Source organism: Tursiops truncatus, chromosome 11, assembly GCF_011762595.2.
Source record: "Tursiops truncatus isolate mTurTru1 chromosome 11, mTurTru1.mat.Y, whole genome shotgun sequence".
NCBI lineage: Eukaryota > Metazoa > Chordata > Mammalia > Artiodactyla > Delphinidae > Tursiops > Tursiops truncatus.
The window spans coordinates 5,890,596-5,913,165 of NC_047044.1; the positions used below are offsets into that span (position 1 = coordinate 5,890,596).

The following is a 22,570-nucleotide window of genomic DNA, read 5'->3' on the forward strand; positions in this document are numbered from 1 at the left end:
TTACCTAACGCACAAGAACTTTCTCCCCCAGAAACCCGAAGCCACGCCACTGGGAGGAGGGCAAAATAAAGCCTGACAGCAGGGTCTCCCACATTGAGCCACCAGCTGGAGCAACCACATGGAAGGAAGTGTCTGGCGTGATGGGGGGTAAGGCTGGCCTTCTCTGCACGTGGGGGACCCCTTGCCTCAGCCAGCAGGCCAGTGCCAAGCTGTTTGTGATATGAAGTCAGATTGGGAGCAAGGTGGCTGGACAGATTCAACTTTCCAGGGCTGCGGAGACTGCCTACAGAAGGTTGTGTGAGTGTGTGTGTGGTCACGTGTCTGTGTGTGAGAGGCTGCGTGCTTGAAGTGTGTGTGACGGTATGTGTCTGTGAGGATGTATATGAGTGTGTGTATGAGTGAGAGCATGTATGCCTGAGGGTGTGTGTTGGAGGGTGTATGTGAGTGTGTGTGTGTGTGTGTGTGTGTGTGTGTGTGTGTTGGGGACAGGATGGGAGCTGGTGGGGAGAGGAAAGTTGGGTGTGGACTGGTGCAAGCAGAGTGGACAAAAAGAGGAAAGTCTTGTCTTTCAGGCAGGCCTGGAGAGCAGGAGAAGAAAAAAGGAGCTCTTATTGGTGGTTGTCAAGGAGATGGGCCTTGGGGTTTGCTGAACTTTCTTCCCTTAAAGCGTCCTGCCTGGGGCTGAGAAGGGCCATTTATTTCCAGCCTCACCTCCCAGGCGGGGGTCTCAGGTCTGAGTCCCAAAGGAGTCAGGTGTAGACTCCAGGCCAGGCCAGAGCAATTCTTGGGTGGAAAGACCTGAGGCTTGCTCTGCCTGCCCCCAGCCCACCATCCCGCGGGCTCTGGCACTCGGAGGCCCTAGGCCTTGCATTCTGGGGCTGGGGCCTGGCGGGGGGGGCGGTGGTGGTGGGCATCAAACTTTGCTGGGTAAGAGGTCAGCCCCGAGATGGGCTGCGCTGGCCAGGACTGACCGCCAAGCAGACACGGAGTTTTCCTGGCGTCCCTCCAGACGTGGATCCTGCGGCACTCCTACGACAAGCACGTTTACAGGCCATTGTCCTTTGGGGAGTGGTAAATAGTTCATTTGTGGGTTTTTTGTTTGTTTTTTTAACATCTTTATTGGAATATAATTGCTTTACAATGTTTTGAACGTAAATTTTTAAACCGGTCGTCAGGATTTTTTCCTGTCTGGCTTCTTCGCCGCTGCATTGCCAGAGACTGGCACACAGTAGGTGCTCAATAAACATTACCGAATGGACAAACGGGCAATTCTAATGTGAGCGATTTGCGTTTCTTTCACTACAAATGGATGCCGCTGGGCCTTTCTCGACCTCCGAGGGAGGGTTGGCAGGCCCTCTCCTCTCCCGTGTGTGTGTGTGTGTGTGTGTGTGTGTGTGTGTGTGTGTGTGTGTGTGTGTGTGTGTGTGTGTGTGTCTGTGTGTGTGTTTGTGTTAGCGCGCGCGCGCGCTGGTGGGTTGATGGGTACTGCCCCCAAAGGAGCGGCCACCCTCGACGACAGGGGCTGGGGGGCGCGGGTGGGGGGGCGGTGATCCAGGGACAGAGGGAGGGAGAAGCCTCAGAGGCAGCTCCAGCCTGGCCTAGACCGCGTACCCCACGGTCGAGCGATCCGGCCCCTACCCCCCACCTGCCGCCCGCCCCGAGGGGAGGGGGCGCCCCCAGATGCCCGGTCCGACCCCCCCGCCCCGCCCCGCCCCTCCCTTCCCCTCCCCCCGCTGGCTGGGGGCCTGCCCCCATTGGCCGGCCTCTCACGGAGCCCTGCCCCCGGCAGCAGCGGGCCAATGAGCGCGCGGCTGTCAGCTCGTCAGCCGCGCCGGCTCGGAGACTGTGAGCCCGAGCGTTGGCCGCGGAACCAGCAGCTACGAGCGCTCGCCGAGCGGCCGGTCGGCGGGGTCCTCGCGCCCCGCACGCCCGCACGCACGGCCCGGCCCGCAGTGAGCATGGGCGCGGCGGCCGTGCGCTGGCACTTGTGTGTGCTGCTCGTCCTGGGCGCGCGCGGGCGGCTGGCGGGGGGCAGCGGGCTCCCAGGTAAGCCCTGAGCCGGTGGGCGGCGGGCGCTCGGCGGCGGCGGCAGGGTCCCGGCCGGGCCCCCAGCCCCGCGCCGTCGGGAGGGCCACAGCCCGCGCGGCCCCGCGCCCCGCCCTGCCTTTTTGCAAAGTAACTTCTGCGGCCGGCGCGGGGCGCCCCTCCCCGCAGCCCGGGCGGAGCGAGGCTCCCGGAGCCCGGCGGGGCCGCAGCATGGGGCGGGGTGGGCTGAAGCCCCGTGGGTGGGGGGAGTGTGAGGGCGGGAGGAAGAAAGAAAGCACGACGGCCCGCCGAGGGCCCCCCGCCGTCCCCCGCTCCCCGCCTGAAGGCGGGAGGGAGTGGGGACCCCGGAGCCAGACGGGCTCTCCCCCAGGGGAGACGGGAGCGCGGGCGGCAGGAGGCCCAGAGGGGAGACCCGGAGGAGGTGAGCAAGGGGAAAAGGACGGACGCAGAGAGAAAGAGAAGGGGGAGGTGTTAGATGGAGAGACAGACGGACAGAAAAGGAGGCACACAAAAGGACACAGGAAAAAAAAACCCAGAGAAAGACAGACTGGAAGAGTGGAGACCAGAAAGACCAAAGAGGGAAAGGAGGGAACCGAAGGGAGTAAGGAGGCAAATGAGTAGCAGGAAGGAAAAGGCTCAGAAGAGGGAGGTGTGAGGGCAGGACTAAGGGATGGGAAGGAAGAGAGAGGAGGAGAGGTGCAAGCGGAGAGGCACCGGAGAAAGAGGGGGGAGGACTGGGGGAGGGAGGAGGCAGCGAGACAGAGGGAAAGAGAGGAGGATGGAGATGGCTGGAAAGCCATGGACAGATGGACAGACAGGAGGGGGAGGGCTGAGGGAAGACACAGACGAAAGGAGATGCATGGGAACCAGAGGGAGGGGAGCCCAGACATCGGACACGGTGAGGGGGTCCAGGAGAGAGAGGCAGGAGACACAGGAGAAGGGAACCAGCATCGAGCATCAGGCATGGGACATGGTTAGGGCAGGCAGCAGAGGCGAGGTGGGAGCGCCCCACGGATTTCGCAGGGACCCCGGCACTCCACCCCTTCCCCTCCTGCTCCCTCGGGTGTCTGGAGGGGGCTGTCCCGCAGAGCTGAAGACACATCCTTTCCTCCCACATCTGACCCTGTCCCATAGAGGAGCTTCCTTCCTTTCCCTCCTTGAAGGGAGGGGAGAGACCCTGCTGCGCTCTCCCTGGCTTCTCTGAGCTCCCCTGGCTGCTGCGTGGGGCTCCCTGAGGTCTGCGTTTGGTGGCAGGAGGTCTATTCCTGGGAGTTACACCCTGAGTGAGGATGCCGGGCCATTTAAACTATTCCACAATTGGAGCCGAGCTGTCTTTCCTGTGGCCCCAAGGGAAACTGGGCCCTACTGCCACACCCCCACGTGTCTGTGGGTGTCTCTCCTGGGCTTTGAGGTCCCTCAGCCCTGTTGGATTGTTCCTGTATGCGCCTGTCTCCCTCTGTCTTGGTCTCTCTGCTGTGTCTGTCTGCACTCCCCAGCCCCAGCCCCACCCCATGGAAGCCTTGTGCTATGAAACCACTAATGTCAAACAAGCACCTGTGATGGGAGGACTGGGCTGGGCTGTCCAGGCCAGGACTGTGGCCAGGGAACCTGCAAGAACCCATGGCCTGTGTTTCCTCTCCCTCTGTCCTCGAACTCGCGTGCCCTCTCCCCAGCACTCACTGAAAGACATGTTTAAAAGGTGTGTTGGGAGGTTGCCCCCACTGCCTCTTGGCTAACATCCATCCATTTCCATCCCACGAAGACACGTACCTACGTGTGAGACTGGGGGCACAAGGGGCTCCAGAGCCCCAGGCAGTTTACCTCCCTCATCACCGTGCACTGACCCTTGGGAAGTGGGAAGAGCTGTATCTGTGATCCATTGCCCCTGCTGGTCCTGTCTCAGAAGCGGCCCCAGTCCTCTCCCCCTAGAAGGGTGCCCATTGACCCCCTCTGGTCTCTGGCTTCCTGCCCTTGAGGCTGTGCCACCCCTCTCGGGGGTCCCTCTGGGGTCGCTTCTCCAGAGGGGGATGTTCTGCTGGCCCGATGTTCCTGCTGGCCCCTGGCCATGTGATGGCTGGCTCTGGTCTCCTACACAGACTGCCTCCTGGCCCCCGTTCCACCTTCCTCGGGGCAGCTGTAGAGGATGGGCTGCTCACCTGAGCAGATACAACCACCCTGAGAAGGGATGCCACCTTGTGCGTGTGTGTGTGTGTGTGTGTGTGTGTGTGCGTGTGTGTGTGTGTGTGCGCACGTGTATGCGCGTGCGCGAGCATGCAGGGAGGTGATTCTGTTGTGTTTCTTTTTGATGCCTCTTCCTTTAGGGGCACACTGGGGCCTTGGGGACTAGGGCACGGAGGAAGAGTCCTGGGCGGGGGGCAGTGGTTCTCTCACAGAGGCCCCCATGCAGATTTAGAGCCCAGAGGCTATTCAGGGGAATAATTCAGAGTGGACAGTCTTGAGGGCCAGACAGGCTAGGGAGTGGCCGGAGGCGTGAAGAGAGGAGGACATTCCAGGACTTCCCCAGGCTTGCCCCTGGGGGACTGCCCTCAGGGTGGCTACTGAGAGTTCCTTGTGCTCCCCTCCGAGTCCTTCTGCCTGTCTGTCATCCATCTGTATTCTATTCTTGGCTGGCTGGAAGCAACACGGCATGTAGCAAAGCTCTGGACCTGCTTCCCTGAGGCGGAGTCCAGGCTCTGCTCCTAATGAGCTACCGACCTGCAACAGGCTTCTCTGGGCCTCAATTTCCTCATTTATAACCCGAGGAATGAACCTAGATTACAGCTACGGTTTTCTGGCTGTGCTGTTCCGTGCTCTGAGGGTCCTCTCCCTGTCTGAGCTGCGGGGCGGGGGGAGGTGTATACACAGATACACAGAATCTATTCTACATTATTTGCCCAACAGCTGTTCCAACTGAAGGTGTATACGGGTTGTTGCGGGCAGGAGGTGGGGAGTGCCAGGAACCCTCACAACCTAACTAACTTGGGTTTGGAAGTTGGAATAAGAGAACCAGGACTGAACCTAGATTTCCAAGGTGGGGAGGCTGGGGAGACCGGAACCGTTCCTTGAGGCCCGTTAGCCCCGTCGAGGGTATGGGTCTGTGGAGGCCAGGTGAAGAATCCTTTATTTCCACAGCCTAGGGGCTGGGTGGGGCCCCCGTTCAGATCTCCTTCGTGGGCCTGCTGGCCTCTGCTCAGCGCGCCATGCTAGCCTCCATTTCCCCATCTGTAACCCAAAGGGGATGGATTTAAATTCCTCCGAGGACGCTTCTGGCTCTAAATTCTAGAATAAGGAGAGTGGAGGAGGGATGGAGAGATGCTTTGTGAGGAGAGCAAGACGTACAGAGAGGCTTCTCGTTCTGTTCCTAAGCCTCTGTTTTCTCATCTTTTTAGTGGGAAGAATAGCTCTACTTGCTGGAATTGTTGTGACACTAAATAAGACCCGGCACTTTGGTAACGTGCCTGGCACAGAGTAGCCACCCCAAAGATGCCACCAGTCGCTGCCTGTCACACCAGGTGGTCACATGAAGGCTCTTACTGTTAATTACCCCGGTGATCAATGGAAGGGCGAGGGACAGAAGGAACTCCCTGCCCCGCGCTAGCTGCCCACTTCTTCAGGCCACACCTCACTCGTGGTTCCCCCTCCAACAGGGGCCGTCGACGTGGACGAATGCTCGGAGGGCACAGACGACTGCCACATCGACGCCATCTGCCAGAACACGCCCAAGTCCTACAAATGCCTCTGCAAGCCAGGCTACAAGGGGGAAGGCAGGCAGTGTGAAGGTGAGCCCAGCCCTCCAGCCAGACCCGCGGGCGCCACCGTCATTGCAGGCGGCCTCTGTCAGCCTTGGGATGGAGGCTGCGGGCTTCCCCGGGAACCTGTGCTGCTTCCTTGGAGGAGATATTTGGAGTCGTGGGGTGCTTAACTCTCCCTGGGTTTGAAACTTTGGTTTTGTTTTTTTTTTTTTAAAGAAATTGAAATGGAGCACTCAGTGATATATTTGTCCATCTGTCCCTGACTGGATGTGTGTGGGGTAAAGGCCTGGGGTGACCCCACCAAGGTCCCTAGTTTCAAATCTGAAGCTACCCGTGTACCCTGTGTAGCTTCCCCAAGGGAGCTGCGCCGTAGCAGCCACAGCGTCTGTGGGGCTGGCTCAGGTCTTCTGTCTTGAGGATGAGAGCTTGGGCAGAGACTGGTGGCTGTGTGATGTCCGTCTGTCTGTCCAGCCTTCCTTCCCTGCACCTGGGGTGCTGGTTTGACCGTGTGGCCTTCGAAACCTCCTCCCTAGCAGGCTGAAGGTTGGAGGGAAGAGCAGCCTCAGCTGTCTTTGGAGCCAGGACTTTCCAAGCCGGACAGAACCTTTGGGAACATTTGTCCAGGAGGGTCTGTGCGGTCATTCTGCCTCCGAGGGTCTGGGGCAGGGCCCAGCATCAGGGGGCTGGAGACAGCTCTCTACATGACTGCTGTGCACCCCTGGGTGAGAATCAAGATTCAAATCTTCCCTGTCTGCCCCCACTTCACAGATGAGGAAAACTGAGGCTCAGATTGGAGAAGCCTCTCCCGCAGGGTGCCCATGTTTCACAGTGGCGTGGCCAGTACTCGAACCCAGGTCTCTTAGTTCCCACCCAAGGCTCTCTCGCATCTCCTTATCTTCTCTCTGAGCCCTGCCAGCTTCCTTTTTCAAAGTGTGAGATTCGCGTTAGGAAAGTGGCACCTGAGAACAAGGTGGGTGCCTCTTCCTTCTGTATATAGCTTCACAGGAGCTGGGTTTCGTAGGAGACGCGGCTCTGCCTCCTTGGGATGCTGACGTTGTTTATCCATCTCATTTGTTGGGCATCTGCTTAAGGCTGAGTGCTGGACAGATGACACTGTCCTGGATCGCGCCTGGTTCGGCCACATCCCTGGCCTTGCTTAGGGCCCAGAAGCCGGAGTGGGGAGCTGGCGCCTACCCACGGACCTCTGGAAAGAGGCCAGGCTGGAGGCAGATAGAGCAGGCTGGCTGCTGGCAGGACCCGGACGTTAGCTTGGTGGTTCCAGCTGACACATGTGAGGCTCTGTGCAACTGTTTTCTGACCTTCTGCTCTGCCCTCTGGCCAGGGAGGGCCCAGGGTGACCCCCATCTCTTCCGGTTTAAGCCCCTGACCCAGCCTGTTCCTTCTCCAGCCCAGCTCCTTAGGTCGCCTCCTGCTGTCCCCTGCCCAGGATGCCCGTGCTTTGTGTCCTACCTGTTGCCCGGAAGTCCTGCAGAGTCCAGTTCCAGCTTTCCAGTCTGCTTGAGCCCAGGTTGGGGGTCACACTCACTGGCTCCGGGGGCCTGATGTCCTCAGTGTGAGGACAGAAGAGAGCGAGCCTTGTGACTGTGCTTCAGGAACTGCCAGGAGCCCTGTCTCTCCAGCCTGGCTCTGGCCTCTGCCTCACCTCCTGAAGCGCAGAAGGCCCTGTGCCCGGGCCACACATATATATACCAGGCCAGTCCGTGTTTCTGAGACCCAGCTCAGGTTTTCCCCCGTCTGGGAGCTCCTTTCCCTCCCTTTATGTCCTGGCTAATTCCTAATGAATCTTCAGGGCATCCTGAAGATTGAATGACACACTGTGTAGCATCCCAGGGCCCTGGCAGCCTCAGTGCCTGGCTCACAGTAGGTACTCGGTATACAGCATGTGCTCAGCATACAGGGGAAGGTACCATTACCTGCATTGTCATCATCGTCATCATCTCTTCTCACTGCCTCTCACAGTGGTTTTAGGCTCAGATGACATCACGTATGGTGAAGACCTTTGAAAATCGCCCACTGCTGTATACCTCAGAGGTGATAGCTATGGTGCAACCTGGTCCCTCCCCTAAAGGACCTTCAAGCCTAGTTGGGGTGCATGAGCTGAAATTATGTATCAGTGGAAATTCTTAAAGAACCGGTGAGGATTGTACAGGCGGTAATTCAGCAGCTGTTGGGCTGCCGTGTGGACAGCCCGGAGAGCAACCGTCAGGCGCCGAAGGAGGGGCCGTTTGGCCACTTGCTCCCGAAGCGCTCTGTGAATGAGCGCTGCTGTGCGTTCCGGGGACCTGAGTGGACACTGTCCCACTTGCACTGAGGTTTTCTCATCCTGGGGGACCCACCTACAGTCGTCGGTCAGAACCGGTGGAGCCTCTGGAGGGCTCACCCGTGGGCCATCTGACCCCCACTGGCTTCCCCAGGAGGAGCTTGCAGAGATTTCTGGAGGCCATGGAATCTGGAGGGACTTGCAGGCCCTGGGCAGTAGTTGCCTAAAGGGCCTTGGGGGTCATCCAGGTGTTCACTTCCTGGCTCACAGGTGGAGGAATGGAGGCCTGAGAAGGCAGGGGTCTTGTCTGAGTTGGGACTAGAGCCCAAGTTTGGTGGGCCCGTTTCTCCACGCTGCCATTTCTGCACACAGTTATTGCTATCTGGGGCTCTCTGTTCTAAGAGGGAATGAACGGTCAGTATTCAGTTGAACATAGTGGTTAAAGCGTGGCCTTTGGAGCCAGACTGCTTGGGTTTAAATCCTGCCTGTGTAGCCTGGACAAGTTACTAGACCTTCTTTTGTTTATTTGTGAAATAGAGCCAATAATAGTCCGACCTCATAAAGATGGTGTGAGAATTAAGTGAATTAATGTGTATAAAGCATGTGAACAGAGCCTGACACAGAGGACACACCGCATAAGCATCAGCTGCTGTTACCGTGACGATGATGGCGGTGATGGTGGTACCAACGGTGATGCTAGCAGTGATGACGCTGATGATAGTGATATTGATGATGAAGATGAAGCTGTTGATGATATCGATGATCATAATGTTGTCCAGTATATGAAAGGGGTGAAGCCTTGTCTTTCCAACAACTCCCAGCTGGGAAATGGGGTGTTCTGGTTCATTGACTATTCGGATAAACCGTATGCATATATCCGTATCCCCACAGAGACGTACAGACGTGTGTGCCATTCACAGATGACCATTTACCAAGAATGTGCAGTAAAAGATACGAGTGACAGAAGGCTTTCCTTTGTTCTACTAACCCTACCGCAGGACTGGCAAATACTGTGCTGCCACCTTCTCCCCTAGCAGACATCAATAATCAATCACCAGACCCTCCAGACGGCCGTTTCTACTTTAGATGAAACCTGCTTTCCCTCCCTGGGCCCCTTTATCTGCAGGTCCTGAGCTGGTGTGGGTTTTGCAGAGCGTGGGGTTGGAGTCTGGGGGGAAATGAGTTGCCGTGTCCTAGAGATCTGATAGACTTTGCTGTTTACCGTGGTAAACACAGAGGACAGATTCTCAGCAAAGCAGGTCCAGAGAATGCGGCTTCCACAGCCTCCCTAGCTCTCCCCAGGATGAAATCAGCCTATGGCCCCGCCATGTGGGACCGAGTGAGCCTTTCGTACCCTTCACTGTGTTGCCTTGAAACTCCCGCTGCTTGAGGAAAACCCTTTAGGAAACCTGGCACCTGAAGCAGCCGGAACCCCCTTCCGGGGACGGTTTCTCACACGCCTTCAAGGCCATCTTGCCATGTGGCCAGTTCACGTGTGATGGTGATGATGGGGCTTCCACGTGTGCAGCCACTGTGTGTCCAGGGAGCAGCCTGGGGCCACATATGGTCAGCTTAATGCTGGCAGGGGGCTTGCTGTAGCCAGAACGAGGTGCCTCAGACATTGCAAAAGACGCTGAGCAAAGCTGAGGATAAATCAGTGCTTTCTTGATGATCTGCATTTTGACAGGATCTGAAGTTGCTTGAGGTAAACTCATGGATGTGCAGAGCTGGAGTGAACTCTACCGGGCCTCCAGGGCAGCCCCTGGGTTTTACAGATGACCGCCCCATTTGTTGCCCTCCCCAGGCCCATACAGCCCTCGTTTAGCCCACGTCACACTACGGTGATGTTTCCCATGTGTGGGCTTCTCCAAGGCAGGGTCTGTCAGCTCTGACCCCTAGAACCCAGCACCAGGCCTGGCACAGGGCTTAGAAGGCCTCTGTTGGGTGAAAGCGTGCATGGATGAGTCCCAGCAGTCACCTCCTCCAGGAAGCCTTCCCTGATGCCCCAGACAGGTCAGCTGTCACCTGTGAGCATCCTTCCTTCAGAGCTCCTGTCACACTGGGTTGTGATGACCCATGTGACTTCACTCAGGGCTGGGCCCAGAGCTGGTGTTGGTGGGCAGTGAATGACCCTTATCAATCTCTGGGATATCAGGAAAGGCCTCCCAGAGCCTCCCAAGCTTTGTGGGGCTTTTTGTTTTGTTTTTAATTAATTAATTAATTTTATTTTTGGCGGTGTTGTGTCTTCGTTGCTGCGCGCGGGCTTTCTCTAGTTGCAGCGACCCCGGGCTACTCTTTGTTGTGATGCGGGGGCTTCTCACTGTGGTGGCTTCTCTTGTTGTGGAGCACGGGCTCTAGGCACACGGGCTTTGGTAGTTGTGGCACGAGGGCTCTGTAGTTGTGGCTTGTGGGCTCTAGAGCACAGGCTTAGTAGTTGTGGCGCACAGGCTTAGTTGCTCCGTGGTATGTGGGATCTTCCCGGACCAGGGCTCAAACCCGTGTCCCCTTCATTGGCAGGCAGATTCTTAACCGCTGCGCCACCAGGGAAGTCCAAGCCTCCCAAACTTTGAAGGTTTTATAGATGAGGAAGCTGAGGCCTGAGAGGGGAAAGGATTAGTCCAAGGATATCTGGTGGGGACCAGTGACAGAATTAGGTTGAGGAAATTGGGCCCAGGGAGGTCAGTCTCTAACCACGTCACCCAGCTGAGAGACGGCAGGGCCTGGATTCCAACCCAGGTCAGCGGTGGGGTCCAAGCAGTGGTCTAGGCCCCCATAAGCCTGTTTAAATGCAGTGGAAGGAGTTCCTTAGCTATGGAGTGTTAGAGGGGTCTGGGGAGACCCTTTCACACCTCCCCTCACTGCCATCAGCTCATCTGAGCCAGGCCCTATGAGCCCTGATAGCTGGGAGATACCCCTCAGCTAACCACTTTGAACTGCTGTCATTCTCTATCCTTTCCTCTAACCACACCCCAGCATCACTGTCTTTATCTAGCTCCTCAAACTTGCCAGCTCCTTCCTACCCCAGGCCCTTTGCACATTCTGTTTCCCCATCCCTCTTCATTTAGCTCAGCTGCTATATCCCCCCTCACCAGGCGCCTCGTGCATGGGCCTTTAGGGGGCCGCCAGGGCCAGCTCTGTGCTGGCCTCCTGGTCTGAATTAGTTGGTCCTGTGTGTACTCTTTCTGCCGAGGGGGCAGACCGGGGACAAGGAAGGGGCATTTCATCCCCTTTAAATGCTTCAACTCATTTAACCTTAATTGCTTTGTTTTCATAGACATTCGCTAAGGAAAAGGACCAAATTATAGCCTGAATTGGGTCTTACTAATCTTAATTAAAAGCTCTCATTTATAATCAGGACCAGACCCCAAACGTGGAGAAAACCATCCTCATATGGCTTGTTTAAATAACTGAGGCCCTCCTGATAATCACTGTTTAGTCTGAACCAGCAGTGCACATCACCCCTTCTATGTCTACTTAATTTTTTAGACCATTTATTCAAGTGGTTTATTCCACTTGCATGTTCCAACTCGGGCCTTTTCCAAAATGTTATAATGAAAACTCTTGAGGGAAATAACTTTTTGTTTTGGCCACAGTATATCAAATATATTACTGTTTTCCCTTTTTTGTGAAAAGGAAAAAAATGACAACCTTATGGGCATCAGAGATCACAAAATTAGCATGTATGTAATGAATGTAAGTAGTCACTTCCTGAATTTTATATCCCCGGGGTCTACTTGTCAGTCACTGAAGTTAGGTAGATTACAGGGCATGCTATTAAGTGTTTTAACAAAACTCCTAATAACGCATACAGTGATCCATTTAGTTTAACATCAGAAAAAAATTCTTAAGACCAATTGGCCTTCTGAGGGAATAATGTCTATGACCTTATTCAGTCATTTTCATCATCATTATTACACACTTTATTGAGACTCCAGATAAAATTCTGCTTTCTGGGAGTCCAGGAAAGGGCAGTAGGAGGTGGGCTGGGAGCGGGGAGGAGGGGAAATTCTTCTTCAAGTCTTAAAACGTGCAATTATGCATGCTAATGTGTGCCCTGCTGAAGATGAAAGCGCTCCAGTCCAGCAGACCAGCGGGCGGGAAGAAATTGGATGTGACTTAAAATTCCAAGTTGCTGTCAGCTAGCAATTAGGCAGTGCTGCTTACAACTGGTCCCAGATCTGCTGCAGAGTTTAGGCTTCTCGGAGTCCACGTCCATTTCTGGAAGGAAAAATTGAAAGCTCGAGTCGTTGGCGTTTAAGCATTGGAGGTGATTGGCTCCCTCAGCCTCAGTTTGCCCGTGTGTGAAATGTGGCCACTGGACTAGATACAGTTCAGTGTCAAGAATGTTCACTGAGTGCCTACTCTGTGCCAAGCCTGGTGCTGGGGCCAAGACGTTTTCCTGACCTCCCCGGTTAGGGGAGAGACAGATTGGGAAAGATGTGATCATAACAGCGCGTGGCAAGTACAGCAATGGAAATACAGACCAGACTCAGTGGGGGTGAGGACGAGAGAGGGCGCATATCTCTGCCTGGGGAGGGGGGAGTTTGAGAGGGTTCCCTGGAGAGGTGTCATCTGGGCTGAGTTAGGAAAGCAGAGCGGGTCTCTGACGTTCCTCCCAGCTCTGCTGCTCCACGGGAGTGTCTGTAGCAAGGATGCAGAGGCCTGTTTTTGTCCTTGCCGACTCAGTAAGTCCAGCAAGTGACCTAACCTTCCTGAGACCTGGTTCCTTACCCATCAAACGGGAGCAATGGCACCTGCCTCCCAGAATGTGCGCTGCAGTGGGCTTGGGGGAGGGAAAGCCACCTCGCCGTATGTGAGAGTGCGCTGAAGACAGCACCAGGGCCTGCACGTCGAGCTTGCTTTCTTCTCTAAATCCCCATTTCTCCTAGGGTTAGAGGGCCTCTGCCCCCACCCCTCCCCTCGTCTCCAGGCTCCCCAGGCAGCAGGCCTCTTCGGCCCCTTCCTCCAGGCCCTCTAGCTTCCTCTTGGCCGCTCCTTGTTACAGTGGCTGGATTTGTTTTTCCATTGGAGGAATGCTAACCAGAAAAAACCATTATTTCTAAGAAAATAAACTACGGGCCTGTTGGCCTTTGAATGCTACTGAAGTGGATGGCAGCCTTCCCCAAAGGCCTTGAGACAAAGAGTGCCAGAGGGCTTGTGTGTGCCGGCAAGGTCAGGGGGTCTCGGAGGGTACTTGGAGGGGGTCCTCCAGATGCGCCAGGGCTGTAGCCCCTGGGAGGAGAGAGTGGAAAATCCCATCTGGCCAGCTTGGACTTCTGGCTGCTGCCGTGGCTCAGCCCCGCTCCCTCCGTGGGCTCCAAGATGCACCCTCTGTCCCGGAGCCACCCTGCCTCTGTGTGGGCCTCCTGCCCCTTGAGTCGAGGGGAGTAGAGCTGGGTGTAGTCCGTGGAGGCCTGGGTGCCAACCTGTGTGACCTTGGGCAGGTCTGTGGACCTCTTGGGCCTTAATGTGCTGACTGCAGAGTTCAGGGCTGGGGCCAGGATACCCCAGGCCCCTTTGGACCCCTGCAGCGGGCAGCTCTGTCTTCAGTGTGCTCCTTGCCATGGTGGCGCACAGTGCGGGCTAAGTCTGTAGGGGTTCCAGGTGGGCTCCAGCTGGACTGTGAACCGCCTGTCCCTTCCCACTGACAGCCCCAAAGGCAGGCCCGGCCCAGCCGGAGCGCTGGCGGCAAGGCTGTCCCCACGTGAGATGTTCGTCTGTCTCTGGGTCACCCTCCCCCTCTAGGCTGGCAGCTCCTCGTGGCCAGGGTCTGGGCTGAGGGCCAGGGGCCAGGACGGGGAAGGTGCTGGTATAGGAGGGAAGAAGTCGGGGAGGTGGCTTGATCCTCCACGAGGACCGTGGGCCCTGGCTCCCTGTTCACGGAGACGTGGGGAATTCTTCAGGTGATTGTGTCAAGGTTAGGACGGTGGAGTCTGGAATCAGCCTGCCTGGCTTCTTCCAGTTTTGGCTTTGCCACTTACTAGTTGGGCGGTCTTGCGCGAGTCACTTCAGCTCTCTGAGCCTCAGTTTCTCTTTCTGTGATGAGAGAAGTTAAGCCCTTCCTACTTGGCCTGTAGTAAGGGTTTAGCCACCTGCCATTAGAAGGTGGCGGCGGGGAGTTGGTCCCGATCTTATTGTCATTAGAAGGAAACTCCACTGGGGATTTGGAGAGAAAGAGAATGAAATCAAACTGCACCAGGGCAGCTCCGGCCCTTGCTGCTGGAGCACAGAGGGCGGCCTGTGAGGTTAGGGGAGGACGCCTGGGCTGGGAGTCTTGGTTCAAGTTGCCGTCGGCCTCGACCTGCTGATAGGTTAGCTCCGCAGCTTCCCTCTCTGGGCTCGGTTACCCCTTTATCAAATCCAGGGGCGCATCGGTGGAGCTCCAGGACCCCAGCTGACCCATTCCAAGCAGCAGCTCAGGCTTTCAGGCAACTTCCAATGATCCTCTGTTGAGTTCCAAGGGGGTTGGGCCCGTGGAACAGCCCCTCTGAGCCTGCAGTCTGCTCAGCGGGTGGGAGAATGACCATGCCTCTGACTGGTGGGAGAGTAGTGGGAGCCCCAGCTCTGGGCTAGCAGCCTCCTGGGGCCCCTCCTCACTTCCGTCCTGAACACTTGGATAGGTGAGCTCTCTGCCAGCCAGGGTGCTTCGGCGCCCACCAGGCCCGACGTCGGAGCCTGGGGACAGCCCCCAGTGAAGGGTCCAGGGTGCTTTGGAGGGAGAAGAGGAGTAATTAACTGGTCCTTTGGGTTTGCTAGGCCAGTCCTGCCTGTTACTTGGGAATCACAAAGCCCACCTTGAGCCCGCGCTGGACAGGTGGCATTCGAGGTCAGTCCAGGGTGAGCATCTGCACCCCAGCAGATGCACCCCAGAGACTCGCCAGCGCGGTGGATGAGAGTGCCGGGAGCATTAACTTAGGAAAACATACCATACAATGCACCCACTTAAAGTATACGATTCAGTATTTACAGAGTTGTGTATCCACCACCGAAATCAACTTTAGACCCTTTTCATTACAACAGAAAGAAACCCTGTACCCCTTAGCCACCTCCCCAGCCCCCCAGTCCCCGGAAACCACTAATCTGCTTTCTGTCTCAATAGTTGTGGCCTTTCTGGAGACTTCATGTAAATGGAATCCTACAAAACGTGGCCCTTTGTGACTGAGACGGCATCCTTCGAAGTCAGGTAGCCTGGCTCACTTCCTGGCTCCACGTGTATTAGCTGTGTGACCTTCGGCAGGGCAGGTAACACCTACGAGCCTTGGTTTCCCTTGCTGTCAGAAAAAGATGTTGGTACCCACTTCTCAGGGTGCTCATAGCAAAGGGCCTGCGTACGGCCTCACACGTCCACGGAGGCTCCAATCGAGAGGGCTACTCACTCGTTCAATGCTGAGCAGACTTTTGAGGAGACACCATGCGACTGCTGAGCCTGCAGCTGAACAGGACACAGTTCTTGCCCCATGGAGCTCACAGCCTCGAAGGACACATACATCGCAAGTGAGAGTAGCGATAGTGTCCATTCAAGGAGCTGTGGCGTCCAGAGGGTGGGGAAGAGCCCCATCTGCCAGGGGATCTGCAAGAGCTTCAGGGAGGAGCTGATGCTGGGGCTCAGTCTGCAGAAGGGTGTAGGTGTCTGTGAAGGGGAAGGAGCTCCGGGCAGCACAGGCAGAAGCGTGGAGGAGGCCCGAAGCCGTCCGGGCCACTGGGAGAGGTCAGCGAGCAGCTCAGACCCCATGGTTACCTTGGATCATGGGTTGGCTGGGGGGAGGACCTTCCCACCCTCTGGCTGAGCCATGGTCATTGTGTGCAGTTAGGAATGAAAAAGTATATAGATTTGTGTTGGTTTTGCATGACCTTTGACCTTTCCCATAATTAACTGCTGGGCCCACTTCTGGCATTGTCTCAGCAGAAGGGAAACCTGATCGATGGATGCCAGGGGTCCACCGAGAGCGGGTCTCATTACTCAGTCATTACAAACCCAGAGCTTAACCCTGTGGCACCGGCAATGGGGGGGAGGCTTAATCCTTCCTGCTAGGCGGCCCTGCGAAACTACCTTCCCGCGAATGTAATTAGCCGACAAACTGGATTAAGATTTATTCACCAATGAGGACTCAACTTCCTAAGCCATACATCTCTCCCAGAATGGTTGCCTGATCTAAGGAGTGCACGGTTTTTCCTAAAGCCCCCAGACAAAGGAGAAGACATGCAAACGCCCAGCCAGGGAAGAGTTCTTTGTTAGAGCGTTTGGTCTCCACTGTCTGCAAGGAATTTTGAGAAAAATACCAATTTCAAGGGGAAACGCGAAGGTATTTTCGGTAGTGATCTCTGAGAGCGGAGAGTGAGATGCTTTCAAAAGCCTCATTTTGAGAACCTTCCCGGTCAGTCTGAGTTTTAGGACTAAAATGCCCTAAGTAGGATTAAAATGAGAAGCATCTCTGACTCGTTGTGGTAGAATCTCTTACAGGCACTACAGAGTGGATGTATATTTTATGGGGCAGCGAGAATCAGTTTTGAGTTAAATGAAGAAAACCGTACTCATCCCACTCGAGTCCTTACCAGCGTTGCTGGTACATAACCACAGCTGTGGGATCGTGTGTGCCTACTGCCGTTTTACTATAGGAAAAGTGGAACTGCCTGACCTTTTAAAATCCCACGAGCAGCTCCCCGTGCTGTTTTTCTCTGCTCTATTGGATGTTGGAAGCTGTTTTCTGTTGGGAATTGAGTTCTCATTTAAAAAAAAAAAAAATCCAGGCCGGAGAAGGAGCAGGGATGTTTAAGGCGAGCCGTTGAGACTTCTCATCCTTAGCATTCAGGTCAGACTTTTTGTCCTGCCCACTTTCTCTGGGATGAACCATCTCTGTCACTGCCCCTCAACCTCAAGAGCAGGTACAGACCTCGGAAATAAAAGCAGTGATGCACATGACATCTCCTCCCCACCTTTCTCCTTGATAACTTTCTGGAGCATGAAGCACTTTTTATAAGTATTCATCTCATGCAGCCCGAGGACGCGGCTCCAGCGGGAGTAGAGCCTGCGTCTGAACGCAGCCCCTGGCTGGAGGCCTGCAGACAAGGTCCTCAGCCATGCTGGGCCTCGTTTCTCGGCATCAGTAAAATGGAATCAGCAGTCACACCTGCTTTCCACACAGCTTCATCACTCCGATCTCTGCTGCTGTGGTCCTGTGGCCGTCTTCCCTCTGTATGTCTGTGTTTTCACTTGGTTTTCTCCTTCCTGTCCTAACATCCTCTCTGTGCGTCTATATCCAAATCCCCTTCTTATAAGAACACCAGTCACTGGTTTAGGCCCACCCTACTCCACTGCAGCCTTACCTAAAATTTGCAAAGATCCTATTTCCAAATCAAGTCCCATTCACAAGTCCTGAGGGTTAGGACATCAACACTTCTTTTCGGGGGACACAGTCCAACTCACAACAGTCCTTTAAGAGTAAATATCTAGATCAGTCTCCCAAGGCAAAAGAAATAAAAGCAAAACTAAACAAATGAGACCTAATCCAACTTAAAAGCTCTTACACAGCAAAGGAAACCATAAACAAAACGAAAAGACAATGTATGGAATGGGAGAAAATATTTGCAAATGATGTGACCAACAAGGGCTTAATTTCCAAACTATACAAACAGCTCATACAACTCAGTATCAAAAAAACAAAACAAAACAAAAAACCAAAAAACCCAATCAAAAAATGGGCAGAAGATCTAAATAGACATTTCCCCAAAGAAGACATACAGATGGCCAACAGGCACAAGAAAAGATGCTCAACATCACTAATTATCAGAAATGCAAATCAAAACCACAATGAGGTAGCACCTCACACCAGTCAGAATGGCCATCATCAAAAAGTCTACAAGTAATAAACGCTGGAGAGGGTGTGGAGAAAGGGGACGCTCCTACACTGTTGGTAGGAATGTAAGTTGGTGCAGCCACTATGGAAAACAGTATGGAGGTTCCTTAAAAAACTAAAAATAGAGCTATTATATGATCTAGCAATCCCACTCCTGGGCATATATCCAGAAAAGCTGAAAACTCTAATTCAAAAAGATACATGCACCCTAATGTTCATAGCAGCACTATTTACAATAGCCACGACATGGAGACAACTCAAGTACCCGCCAACAGACAGTTGGTTTAGAAGATGTGAGATACACACACACACACACACACACACACACAATGGAATATTACTCAGCCATAAAAAGAATGAAATAATGCCATTTGCAGCAACATGGATGGACCTAGAGAATATCCTACTAAGTGAAGTGAGTCAGACAGAGAAAGACAAATATTATATGATATCACTTACATGTGGAATCTAAAAAATAATACAAATGGTTCTATACGCAGAGCAGAAGCAGACTCACATACATAGAAAACAAATTTATAGTTATCAAAGGGGAAAAGGAGTGTGGGAGGAATAAATTAGGAGTATGGGATTAACAGATACAAACTACTAAGCATAAACTAGATAAGCAACAGGGATTTACCATACAGCACAGGGGACTATATTCAATATCTTGTAATAACCTATAATGGAAAATAATCTGAAAATATATAACTGAATCACTTGGCGGTACAGCAGAAACTAACACAATATTGTAAATCAACTATACTTCAAAGTTTAAGAAAAGAGTAAAGATCTAGAGAGCTTGGCTCTGCCCCCCTCCATTCCTTTACCCTCTCCGCTCTCCAACCGCCTTTTCCTCATTCTCTGACCTTAACAGTCCTTAAAACGTGGTCCAACATAGAGAACAGACTGGTGGCTGCCAGAGGGAGGGGTTTGGGGGAGGGATGGCACGGGAGATAGGGGTTAGCAGATGTAAACTAGTGTATATGGGATGGATAAACAACAAGATCCTACTGTATAGCTCAGAGAACTGTATTCAGTATCCTATCATAAACCATAATGGAAAAGACTATTTTAAAAAAGAATATATATATGTAACTGAATCACTTTGTTGTACAGAAGACGTTAATACAACATTGTAAATCAACTATACTTCAATAAAAAAAATTTTTTTGAGGTGGTCTGAGACTGTTGGGCATCTTGGAGGCCTGCAGGACCTCCTCTGGGGCTGATGGCTCCTTGATGAGTTTTTTACAATAATAAATCTACCAGCTTTGGCAGGGATTTATTTTTTGGTTGATTTGTTTATGTGTTTATCTCTTATGTATTAAAGGAGGAGGCTCACACGATTTTAAAGAACAAAAATTCAAGGCACATACACAGAACATCAGGGAAGGTTTGGTTTGTGAGCAGACGTTCTCCATTCGGGACGGATGCTGGGTGGGTGGGTAAAGCAGGTTGGCCTCGGAAGCCTGTGAGAGCGCTTCAGGCCTGGGGATTGGAGAGGAACCGATAATTCTAAGGGGTGCTCAGATCTGGGGGAATTCTCTGGACTGGATTAAGGGAAGAAATGTGAGCAGCGAACGTTCCTGCACTCTTCAGCCCAGCAGCGCCCACCGTGGCCTACGTTATGGGGAGTCAGAGGAAGGAAAAGGCTAGAGTTGTTTTGTGGACTCTCCAGCAATCTCTTTATAACGTCTTTTGTGCATGGTGATCGAGTAGTTTATCATTTTGATAGTGAAAATGTTGCTGTTAAAAATTATACCCAGACAACAGCATAAACTGGAACTATGCCAGGCTAATATGGGTGTATGATTATCCTAATTGGGGAAAGACGATTTTCTCAGACCTTATCACCCTCAAAGCAGCTTGTTCAATGGAATTTTATGGATGTGGTGACTCTATAACTGATCGTGTTTCCTTCCTTGCCTTGGTTTCTAGGAAACTCAAAGTCCTATTTGAGGCCTTCCTTTTGTCATCGTGCTGGAATTACCAAGTGTATTTCTGCATACACTGCCCAGCTTTCCTTTATTCCGCAACCCTCATTTCTCTTTCTGCATCCTAACATCTGTTCTTTTTGAAAACCTTTTTGTGTGTATTTTGTAGGCTGTTTAGATGCAGGATGTTTGAAGTCACTGATGGATGGATGAATAGGTGTTTGGTTGGATGGATGGGTGAATGTTGAGCTGGATAGATGGATGAACAAGTAGGGGTGCGTGTGTGTGTGTGTGTGTGTTTGGATAGATGGGTGGGTGTTTGGATCAATGAATAGATGGATAGATGGTTAGACATTTAGATGGATAAGTATTTAGATAAATAGATGCTTAGGTGAATGGAAGGATGAGTGTCTGGCTGAATATTTAGATGGACGGATGCAGTTTGTACGGGTGGATGTTTGACTGGATAAGTGGATGGGGAATAGGTGATTGGATAAATGGAAGGGTGGTCAGCTGACTGGATATTTAGATGGCTAGATTTTAGCATGCATAGGCAGATGGAAGGATGGTGGGGGTGGGTGTCTGAATGAATAGCTTATTGGAGGGACTAGATGGATGGATAGTGGGTGGGTGGGTGGATGTTTGGATGAGTGGACGCGTGACTGACTGGCTGGCTATTTGGGTCGACGGGTAGGTGCACACACGAGTGTGTGTGTGTATGGATGTGGCGCAAGTGGAAGGATGCAGGTGTGAATGGGTGTTCTGATGATTAGATTACACTTTCTTGGTACATAGGGTAAATGTGCCAAGAGTGAAATAACATATATAAAGTGCTTTGCCTGTCAATGCCTGGCATGTCATGGGCATTCTAACTTACCAGAAAGGACATGGGCTTTGTAAACCGAAAGACACGTGTTTTGATCCTTGCCCTACCACTTACTATGTGACCTTGAGCAATTACCTCTCTGCCCTTTATTTTGCTTAACCATAAAATGGAGTTAAAATACCTACTCCAGAGGGTTGCTGTGAAAATTAAGTAAGCTGGTATATGTTTCAGGAGTAGATACCTGCATCCTGAGGTACGGCATGAGAGAGAGAGAATTCTTCTGCCCAAGCATGGAATAAAAATCCTTCCCCTCGGTCTGACTGATCCAGCCTGAGTCATGTGCCCACCCTGGGACCCATAGCAGTTGCTATGCCATCTACTGTCTCCGAGTTAGACTGATCAGGCTCCACCCCCACAGGTGGAATCAGGCCCTCTTCTTTTTTTTTTATTTTTATTTTTGGCTGTGTTGGGTCTTCGTTGCTGTGCGCGGGCTTTCTCTAGTTGTGGTGAGCAGGGGCTACTCTTTGTTGCGGTGCGCAGGCTTCTCATTGCAGCGGCTTCTCTTGTTGGGAGCACGGGCTCTAGGCGCGCAGGCTTCAGTAGTTGTGGCACGTGGGCTCAGTAGTTGTGGCTTGCGGGCTCTAGAGCTCAGGCTCAGTAGTTGTGGTGCACGGGCTTAGTTGCTCCGCGGCATGTGGGATCTTCCCGGGCCAGGGCTCGAACCCCTGTCCCTTGCATTGGTAGGCAGATTCTTAACCACTGCGCCACCAGGGAAGCCGTCTTCTTTTGAGTCACCTGCTTGAATGAAGGAAAGGAGGGAGGCAGCAGTTCGCGAGCTGCTGATTCGGATCAGATGAGAGATGACGCTCACGCGTACAGGCGGTGGAAACGGGCGACCAGTCAGCAGACTGTACCCACGTTAAGAGTGTAGAAAATTCACGTGTTGGTAGCTGATAGGTGTCAGCGGAGAGGTGGAAGGATAACAGGATTCACTGGGATGGGGAACCCCAGGGAAGTGCAGATGGATGAGTTAAAGTTGGGCCATGTTGCCTTTGGCGTGAGTGTGGATGATCTAGGGGGAGAGGTGGTTGGATCGGTGTATCTGGGGCTCTAGCAAAAGGTCGGAGCTGCAGAGATTGGGAAGTAATCAATATCTGTCTTTATAAATCCATGTGCCCTTTCAAACACAGAATCTTACATCCTGCTTTAATGTTATTTAAAACGTCTAAGTGCATTAAGTATAATGGTTAAAAACAATTCAAATGACTTACAGAATTGAGCCAGCTTCCCAGCTGACACTGATGGCCTCTGCAGCAGGAAACCCCCTGTCTCTTGCACCTTTGGGGATCCAGGCAACCTTATTCTTCCCTCATCGTGGCAGGGTGGGTGGGCACCAGGAGGAGGCTGCGCAGCTCAGACCCTGTATTCCAGCACTTTCAGTGCTGCAGTTTCCAATGAAGTTATTCCCTCTGCTGGCAGTGTCCCAGACAGTGCTTGATCACCTCCAGAGTCAGGGAGCTCACTACCTCCTGAGACAGGCCCTGTCCTCCAGATGGACATACCTGCCCGTGAACATCAGTTGGCCCCCTTGGCTTTCCCCGGCTGTGAGTAGCTCTGCCCTCTGGGCCGCTCGGAGAGAGCGTGGAGCTGGATGTCTCCCTGCGCCAGCTCCTCAGGCATTTGCAGGAACGGCCAGGGTTGCTTTCAGTTCCCTCTCTTCAGGCTGGGCCCCTCCTGGCTTTCACAGCTGGAGCCGGGCCTCGAAAATCCCTCTTCGACCAGGTAGAGGAGAGACTGCTTCTTCCCACGTGGTAGCCTCTTGCAAAGCACTTCTAGTCCTGCTGAGACGGGGCAGCACTGCTTCTGGTTTGGCT

The 22,570-nt window shown here is 53.3% G+C and overlaps 1 protein-coding gene across 1 annotated transcript in view; it reads left to right on the forward strand.

Moving 5' to 3' along the window:
• The first annotated feature begins 1,880 nt into the window (after positions 1-1,880).
• Positions 1,881-22,570, forward strand: part of SCUBE1 (signal peptide, CUB domain and EGF like domain containing 1) — a 127,016-nt gene continuing 106,326 nt past the window's right edge. The window contains exons 1-2 of the mRNA XM_073788106.1: positions 1,881-2,046; positions 5,694-5,825. Of these exons, the coding sequence (XP_073644207.1) occupies positions 1,959-2,046; positions 5,694-5,825 (220 nt within the window). The 5' untranslated portion in view covers positions 1,881-1,958. The remainder of the gene's footprint in view (positions 2,047-5,693; positions 5,826-22,570) is intronic.